Source organism: Alosa pseudoharengus, unplaced genomic scaffold, assembly GCF_046254945.1.
Source record: "Alosa pseudoharengus isolate Yale_2024_CS ecotype anadromous, Long Island Sound unplaced genomic scaffold, YU_APseudo_1.1 YU_APseudo_1.1_scf_2, whole genome shotgun sequence".
NCBI lineage: Eukaryota > Metazoa > Chordata > Actinopteri > Clupeiformes > Clupeidae > Alosa > Alosa pseudoharengus.
The window spans coordinates 34,773,366-34,783,365 of NW_027468663.1; the positions used below are offsets into that span (position 1 = coordinate 34,773,366).

The 10,000-nt window shown below is 43.5% G+C and overlaps 1 protein-coding gene across 1 annotated transcript in view; it reads right to left on the minus strand.

Annotated features, from left to right (window-relative positions):
- The window catches only part of bnc2 (basonuclin zinc finger protein 2), a 162,928-nt gene that overhangs the window by 97,930 nt on the left and 54,998 nt on the right, over nt 1-10,000 (minus strand). Inside the window, exon 2 of the mRNA XM_076294765.1 lies at nt 8,379-8,615. Within this exon, the coding sequence (XP_076150880.1) occupies nt 8,379-8,615 (237 nt within the window). The remainder of the gene's footprint in view (nt 1-8,378; nt 8,616-10,000) is intronic.

Sequence of the window (10,000 nt, forward strand, 5' to 3'; positions counted from 1 at the left end):
AATGAGCAAAAAGAAAAAGCCAAGAAAGAAAAATAAGCCCCTGATTTTGAAAAGAAATCGGTTCCCCTCCTTTTTTCGTGTATTTATTTGTGTAACTCCGTTATCTAAGATCAGGGTCATTTAGCACTCAAAAATGTACACAATGGGTCATTTGGAGCTCAGTGTGAAAGTGCAAGACAAAACAAAGAAAGGTGACAATTTTTTACTGAGGCCCTGAAAACAGAGCGCTTGCTCTGGCCCATTTTACTTTAGTTTGTTATTGTGGCATAGTGTTAAAAATATCCCATTAACGCTGGAAAACAGAACAGCAGCAGGTCATCATACTGCTATCAGGCTTGAATGTGGTAATCTCTCCAAAGGACCTATGTGAGCTTTCTGAAGCTAGCTAGGATCTTTGGAGATCAGAAACAAATCAATATGTCCCAAATGGATATAAGCCTTGCCAAACCGCAAACATTAAGGATATTCTCTGTCGTCATTAAGCTTCCTAGAGTTATAGTGGTTTTCTTTAATCTAGTTATATTAATTTCTCCAAAGAAAAAGGATCTGAAGTTACAAAGGATCATATTTCACATCAGCATTTAACCCTGTCAAGCTTGATAATAATTCCTACGTAAAAAAAGAAACAACATTTTACTATTGTCACAAAAATAGATCCAAATGATTGACATGAGGGGAAAAAAATAAGTAGCAAGACTGTATCTAAGTGCCATTTCACAGTTTTGACAGCTGCTCTGAACGCCTTGCTGTATGAAAGGCATATCTGCAGAGTTGTGGCCGTGTTTACACAAGCAGGTCCCCTGCATGTAAGGCATACATACACATGGGTAAGAGTTTACTGTGGCCATGGGCCTGTTTGCGTGTGTGTTACGCGGTAGGAGTGTTAAGAGCTGGAGGTGCCTGGTTTTGCCCCCTGAGGTCAGAGGAAGCTGGGCGGAGGGAGGTAGCGGGGGGGGGGGGCTGGAGGGAGTTGAATCATGGGAGATGCCTTGAGCGAGAGCAGCTACCTTTCACCACTCATCCCCCTGATAAGAGCAGAGCAGATGGTCGCACATTTTTATCGTGCCTGAGCCCAAGGAACGCACGCAGCTCTCACAGGGGAGGGAGAGAGGGAGGGACGACCGGGCACACCGGCCACCACTGTCCCTGCAAGCGCCAGACACTGGACACAGAGAGGACAAGACCGTCTGCTTTGCCACTCCACACACAAAAATACAAACATACTCACAGAGAGACGCAGAATTACACACACAAACACACACAAATACACACACACACACACACTCACACTCACACACACACACACACACACACACATTCAGAATGTCTCTCTCTTTCTTCCTCTCACCAACACACACACACACATTTTTCTCTGGAGACAAGCAAGCAGAGCTCCGTTTAGGCACTGCCCTCTTACCAAAGTGTGGTGCACAAATGTATTTCATGACTGCACCACCATATGTAAGCAGCCATGTCCTCCCCTTAGGACAGGCAGAGAGAGAGAGAGAGGGAGAGAGAGAGGGAGAGAGAAAAAGGGAGAGAGGGAGGGAGATCTGGGCCTGACCCTGTGAGTTTTGTGCACTCTGGCAGCTATTGATCAGCAGACTCGGCACAGCCAGGGGGACAGACAGACCCCGACGCCCACCGAGAGTCTCAGCAGTGGCCCCAGCAGACCCGCGCTCCGTTTCGCCAAAGGCCCCCCTCTCGCTCGGAGGAATACCAGTAAAGAAAACACACACTGGGGGAAGAAGAAGGGGCCTGAATAAAATCTAAACCAGATCAATATGCGTGAACTTCAGAGGTGTGTCGGCTTTAGGTGGTGATGGAGGGGAGGGGTTGTGTGTGTGTGTGGAGGGGGTGGGCGTCCCTGCCGTGAAAGTACCCCCCCCCCAGGCAGCGCTATGGAACCTGCGCTCCACTCTGGCAGGGCTCCAGCACCATGGAACAGGGAAACAATCCTCCACACACTGGGGGCCACTCTTCCCAGTCACAGCAACACACCAACTCTCTCTCTCTCTCTCTCTCTCTCTCTCTCATCACTCTCTTTCTCTCATTCACACACTCGCTATCATTCTATCACTCTATCACTCTACTGCTTCTCTACCTGCTCATGTCCCTCTTTCTCTCGCTACCAAAGCAAATGACAAAAAAAGGACCCAACATGAAAAGACAAATGTTCATGGACAGAGATACAGGATGATGCCATAGAAAAAAATGCTTCAAAAGAAATAAAAAATAATATTTAAACTGAATTTCAAGAAGCTCAAGAAGAGAAGATATAAAGTATGTCATGTATTGTATACAACCAGAAGGGAAAATAATTTGTATACATCTTCAATCCAAACACAATGAGAGAATGCATTGATGGCACTCCAGAGCATTTGATCTTAATATTCCAGCACTGACTTGCAAATAGGGAGATAGAGGGAATTAAATCATGAATATTAAAAGCGACTTGAAATGGAAACTGCTACAAACCACACTGACAAATGGTTATTAAACGCCATAACCACTGCAAATTAATTCAAATTCTGATTATGGAATCATACAAATTAAAACATTAATTTTTACCGTAAAATAAACGGCAAAGATTGTAACCTAAAAAATGTCTTAAATCTCTATGGCTCTAAGCAAATAATAGCTGTACACTCCACAAATCAAAGAATAGCGGAGTTACTGATACAAGAACAAAAACCGCACCAATAAAATTTGGCCAGAAAATAAACAGTAATAGTCACTCACACACACACACACACACACACACTGTAAAACAATAGCCCATCTCCACAGGTAGTGTCTTGTAGTCACCGCACCCCAGCCGCAGTGCCCTGTGGGTGGCCTCACTGACACCTCTCTGCCTCTGCCCTTTCCCACACCCACACCCACACCACCACCACCACCACCACCACCGCCGCCGCAAGAGCCCGCGTCAGCACGGCAGCCACTCACCCTGCCACAAACACACCAGCCAGGGTGACAAACCTCCCACACTCCCCATGCACCGCCACAGGCGCTACCCCTCGCCCCTTTCTGGATGAAGACGAGATGAATAGGCGGAGAGAGCGGGGCAGCGGTGCTGAATTAGGAGCGTAAGCATCTCTGAGCCAGGTGAGATTAACCCCCCCCCAGCAGGGTGCCATTAATTAGCTGGGTCAGTAGTTAACAGAGCCCGGCTCCTCCCCGCCATAAGCCTGGGAACCAGTGGACACTCCTACAACAGGCAACACTGCCCGCCTGCATCTTGCCCAGATATCGAAAGACTCGGAGAGTCGTAAGGAAAGGTGCCTTGATAGCAGAAACTGTGACAGTCAAAATCAAAGCATTGCTGCCCCGTCCTAAGGTTCAGCTGGCAATCATCACAAAGCATTGTTAAATATCTTGTAATGACTACCTTTTGTGAGACTGAACTCTCCTCATTTTGCCTTTAACCTCTCTCCCTCTCTCCCTCTCTCCCTCTCTGCTCTCCTCTTTCTAGTCTCCTCCACTCCACCCGGTTCTTTGTGCTGCTGCCGACCAGGGCCAGCCAAAAGCCTCTTCAGCTAGCACCCACACACACATGCTAAACACTGGAGGAAAGCAGCATAGACTTCACAAATAGCCATCAGACACTCTTACATATGCATATAGTAATGCAAACACACCCATACACATACACATACACATACACATACACATACACATACACATACACATACACATACACATACACATACACATACACATACACATACACATACACACATACCTGCATTGCATATGCACATACACACTCACTCAGTCACAATACACATGAATAAATTCCATCTGCAAACATAAAGAGTCATTCACAGATCATCTCTCTCTCTCTCTCTCTCTCTCTCTCTCTCTCTCTCTCTCTCTGTGTGTGTGTATGTCCCTCTCTCTCTATCTGTCTATGTATCTATCTGTGTGCCTATGTATCTATCTGTGTGTGTGTCTCTATCTGTCTCTCTATCTGTCTATGTATCTATCTGCATGTGTGTGTGTGTGTGTGTGTGTGTGTGTGTGTGTGTGTGTGTGTGTGTGTGTGTGTGTGTGTGTGTGTGTGTGTGTGTGCGTGCGTGCGTGCGTGCGCGTGTTTTCCTCACGCATCTGTGTCTTTTGTAATATCCAGATTAAGGGGCCGCTGGTCTGTATGGAAGAGAATGATATTAACTCAATTACAGAGTGAGAGAAAACAAACTCTGTCCCTGACAAATAGGCTTCCTCTGCCAAAGACGTGAAGCACTCATGTCTGCTTTTGATTTGCACACTGAACACAAGAGGATGGAAGTCAGACTGCAAGCTGATGGACGTCTAATGGCAAATATAGAATTTGAACTGTAATCTGATCATCCCAGCATATTTTTCTCCTAATTACCCCACATTGTTCTATCATGCTATACTCATTTTCAGTTTAGGGGGGAAAAAATTTAACAAGTATTCTCCAAGTGACACTCATCCCATGCTTGTGCAAACAAACACACCAACACACAAAAGAAAAACACAAATAAAATCAATGGTTGGTAATGAAGGAGGCGTAAACCAATCTGTCTAAGACCTCTATGTATTGAATAAATACGGAGTCCAGCGGTTGCCTGGCCAGTCTGACAACTCTTATCAAGATTCTCTCTTTTTCTTTATCATGTCTCTCCCAAAATATATCAGATTCTATAGACCCTTTTATCATGGTCACATCTTAACTCTCTCTGACATTGCATATTTATTTACAAATGTACAATCTTGTTTATATTTATGTAAAAATTATTCACGTTTGTAAAACAAATTATTTTGATGTTTTTCAAAATTAGGAATATTTTAACACATCCTAAGATAAACAGTAATCATTTTGAAATAGTGTTTGGATTTTTTTTTTTTTTTTTACTAAAAACAGGTGATACACTATTATTATTATTATTATTATTATTATTACTATTTCATAATAACTGTTTAATTATCCTGTTACTGCACTTGCTTTTCATTTGACAAATCTGAAATTTTAAAAAGTAGGACTACCGCCTGTTTTAAACAGTATACTGTGCCGGTGTTTTGAAAAGATGGCACGTTTTATCGACTGCACCTCGTCCAGGTCTCTGGCCATTGTAGCCATGCCACACTTCAAAGGAAACCGAGCGACAGCGACCTTATACAAGAGAAGAGGGATTATGAGCCAGGGAAAACAGAGGACTATTCGGTGAACACCGACACCGATTTGAGGTCTGCCGGTGGTCTTTGCAGCTCCCACGTCTAAATTGCTGGGCCGCTACTGAGAACGTATGCAGGCCTACCGTTTACGAGGGGAACTTAATCCACACCCTTGCTTTGGAGAGCATAGTAAAATCAAATGACAAGCTTTAATGCTATTTTATGACGGAGAATTGCTCGTGATGGACCAATTAGGAACGTATATCACTTAACCTTAACGTGCTAAGGTCGATATTAATACCTAAATGTACCATAACAAAGTTGCTATATAGCTGTTTAGCACTCTGGCGTTGAGGATGTGAATATATTTTTTGTAGATCCAAAAGCAACAAATTGATATAACACAATCATTTCCTTTGTCATTTATAACCTAACAGCAGCTGCGTTGTGCATTGTCAAGGATCTGGTACAATGACATTCCAATTAACACCTTGCATTGCAGCTGACAGAAAAAAAAAATATTGCAGCAGATTTTGAATGAAGATGCTGACAAGGTCATGAAGGTGTAAGTTGTGAATTATCACAATTATTTAAAAGCTTTGATGTGAGATAACAGTGTCGCTATTCTGTTATAGTGTCAACACAGTTCTTGCGCAGTATCTATGACAGAACAATTTTAGAACAATAAAATTGCAATTACCTTATTTTTTTTATTTTATTATTACTATTAATTCGGTGGAAGTTATATCGTTTACCCGATCAATTTGCAAACACTGAAGAATGAATAGCCCGAATAGAAAAACAGTCTTAAAGAATTTGAACATTAACCATAAACATGTAGGCTCCTGATTTACTGGAGCATTCCAATTATTTTCCACATTAGCCTATATTATATTTCAAATCATTCTTTAGGAAAAGTGTAAAAAGGACTAACTGAATATTCGACTCAATAAGCACATTGCACAGGACCTCGTCTATCTTTTTTTTTTAATTATTTTACATGTAAACAATTTGATCGGAAATAAAGCTGTCAGTGTATCGATTATTTCCCATTTTAGTGTATGTCTTTAAAAATAAATCGAACGATTTTGCGATGTAAATGACATGTGTACTGAGCTTGAGACCAAAGCTGAAAGTTGTTCCAAAGAGTATGACTTCCAGAGATGCAACCACACAGTTGCTTTTGCAGCAGAGCACACAACCCATTGACGAACAATTCTCTCTGGGTTCATAAATGTACTATTTATCAAATAATTTGATTTACAACGCTTAGTCAACAACAAAATCAATACAATTTCCTTCTAACACACACTCATACCGAACAATCACTCTCGAATCAATTTTATTGAAATATTTTCCTCAATCAACGTACAAAAATACAGCCATAGCTCGTGTCACTCTACTTTAGGACGTGAATCAAAGAGCAGGAAAATAGATTTCAAACTCAACCGCAAAACGTTCATCTCTCTCAATACCCAAGGCGCAAAGAGCTCTGCAAACAGAAGTCATGATCGCTTAGATTCCAATAAAGCAGTCTGTCAAGCGCTTCTTGTGAGAATTTATGTCATGCCTACTAAACACGCGAGATGCCCTGTAAGTGCTGGGTGGAAGGATAAATAAAAATGGGTCCCATAGCTGATTATATTGGAACAACGGTGCACATTTGTAGGGATGCAAGTGCCCGTCCCAACAGATGCCCCAACATACACCTGCGCAGATGCGATGTCGCGCGGGGAAGCTGCACGCTCTAAGCGCAGAGTACCGGAGCTCAGTCAGATCGATGGATCGATAAACTTGACAACCCCCCATACAAATTCTCAGTTTCACATATTATCCCAGGATGTTCCAAGGTAAATCTAAAATGCACTTACAATTTGTGAAGCCGAGAATGTATAGTTGGTGGGAATTCATGGGGCACTTAATAAAAACCGTATGCTACCTGAAGTACAGCTTACAGTGTCAGAAACAAGACACTAAATGTGTAGGCTACGCATTGACAGCACCACTGACTTTTCTAAACATTTTGTTGCAAGCTGCACAACTTGGTAACATGGTAACTAAGGAAATGTACGTGTCTCCGTTTACCTCTATGCTGCGAACATATCACTTTCATAAAGAGCAAAAGAGTGGAAAAAAAAAACTTTCTCAACAAACTTGACCGAGTACATTGCGCAAGCAGGGCTGCCGCGGCCTGCGTGCGTGACATCTAGTGCATGGTACCGAGACACCGGCAGCGATGATTAATTGTAAGCGAACTGCCCCCTTCTAGAGCTCCTGCTCCCCCCCTTGTTGGACGAACATGCTAAGGATGCCAAATTACGCCCACAAGCCCCCTCCCTTTACAGAAGGTATGCGTGAACATTCTACACTATACAAAAAAAAAAAAAAAACATGCTGAAAAACAGCGTGGTATGACCGACAAATAGAGGAATGATGTTTTTCAACGTCTTTCTCTAAACCCAGTCCAAGTGAATGCTTTTTTTCCTCGGCCGTGGACTTAAACTAGCAATGTTACACTTTCCTGTTCTCAGCACATGAAGTCAATTACTGGAACCCGGAGGGTTTCTCTCCTTAACCCTTATCAGTTCGGGGTTACCCAAACATTACAACTACTTAATTTTGTGTACAAATTATACGTGTAAACCGATAACAAATACAGATATATTTCACTTGCAGTGTACGTGAAACATTAGAATAGAATATTGCTATTTCCCTTAAAATATCTGTAGTAAATGTATATACACTGTGGTCTTTGTCCTAAATAAAAATACAGGAAATATTCTATGGAATAGAACCGGCCTATATTTCTCCGTCACTCTTGGAATGTACACAACCACACGTGCAGGCGGCGCACAAACACAGAAACACAGGCTGCAGTACTAGGCTATGCACAGACATTACAAAGCTAAATGAAATTTGTATATATAAATGCTCTATGTTGTGAGGACGACAGACAATGACAATGCAAACAATCAGTGAAGAGGTTAAATGAAGCATCTTTTGCCAGTCCTCAAAATCATTCCTAAATCAACATCAAGGCTAAAAACAAAACACATCACCACCACCACCACCACCACCACAACACAGTACACACACACACACACAGATGACAAAAACAGAAACAGACACATATCCACTGATGCAGTCTATCCAATCTCCTTCCAATCTCAGGAGAGTGACAAAAGATGGGACAAATGAGAGCAGGGGACAGAGAGGTAGCGCGGAGGGTCACTCACCTGCTGGGACATCCTGAAGAGGAGGTTGCTGTCAGTGCTCTGCTGCTGCCATGTCCCCATGAAGCCCGGCTCCACACTTGCCGGTCTGGTGCTGAACTGCATGGAGCTTTCGCCTGCGCCGCCGCCGCCGCTGCCGCTGCTGCTGGCTCTGGCCGTGGACTGACGTGCCCTCTCTGGCTCTTGCTCTCGCTCTCTCGACACCACACCGCCTCTCACATCCAACTCTGCCTCCCCGGACTGCCAGAGAAGAGGGGGGAGAAAGTGTGTGAAGCTCTGGGATGCTCAATAGGGAAAGGGGGGGTGGGGGTGGGGGGGGTTGCCGGAGGAAGCTTGGATGGCCGGCCGGTTTTCTCTTTCAAATGTTTTCTCTATTTTTTTTCTCTCCCTCACTCGCTGTCTCTCTCTCTCTCGCTCTCTCTCTCTCTCTCCCTTGATTCTTCTTCTTCCTCTTCTTCTTTTCTTCTTGGTCTTCCTCTCGTTCTTTTTCCCCTTTCCTTTCTTGCTGTTCCCTTTTTCCCTCCTGAGAGGGAGAGATGGAGAGAGGGAGAAGGGAGAAGAGTGGAAGCCTCTTGGCTGCCAGTAGCTGAAGGAGAGCGTTGAGTTAATTCAGGAGCAAGCAGCGCACTGTATATTTCCTCTGGGGCATCTGGAGGGAGAGGGCAGGATGAGCCAGCCGTCGAAGGTAAGTGGGGAGGAGGAGGAGGAGGAGGAGGAGGAGGAGGAGGAGGGATGGAGGGGGGGCAAGGGGGGTTGTGTAGAGGAGGAGGAGAGAGAGAAAAACGGGGGATGGCTATGATGTGGAGGAGCTGATGGAAGAGAGCAGAAGCTTTTTTTTGTTTTGTTTTCAGTCGGCACCCCCCTTCCATATCTGTCAGTTACGCATTTTATGGGCTATCCTCCAAATACACACTCGCACACGCAAATACATATATATCTACATACATACACACTCACGTACTTACATTCCTACCAAAAGTCACTTGCCAAACAAACCCGCTCACCCATACTCAGAGAACTTCTGCCCTTTCAACCCCTCACACAAAATTCCTAAAAAAAAAACATATAAAGCATTCCTCCAAATTCCCTCAAAATGATAAAAAAAAACACCTTCTCTTAACTCAACTCAAAAGCCACCCCTCTGCAAACCTCACCAAAAAATGACAATAAGCACTGAAACAATGGAAAATCAGCTGTCTCTAAATTGTTACAATTAGCAAAATGCCATTTAATCAGCCATTGAAATTTAAAATGTTTCAAAATTGTGAAAATTTTTGAAAAACCCACAATCACCAAAAAAACAAAAAAACAAAAAACAGGGCTTTAACATGTACACTAATCTTGTTTAAATAAAGTTCTTTGCTTTCTCTTACCATTAATTGTCCAGTTCAGGTCTCTCTCCCAAGAATGTGGAGATCAGGTGAGGGAGTGTGTCACCTCTACACCGCCCCTCCTTTCTCTCTTTCTCTCTCTTCTTCTTTAATTTCTCTCTCTCTCCTTCACCATCCCTCTCCCTCTTCTTCTCTCCCTCTCTACACCTCTCACTGGCCTTCCTCTCTCTCTCTCTCTCTCTCTCTCTCTCTCTCTGTGGGTGTTTTTCTCTCTCCTCCTCCACCACGCTGGTT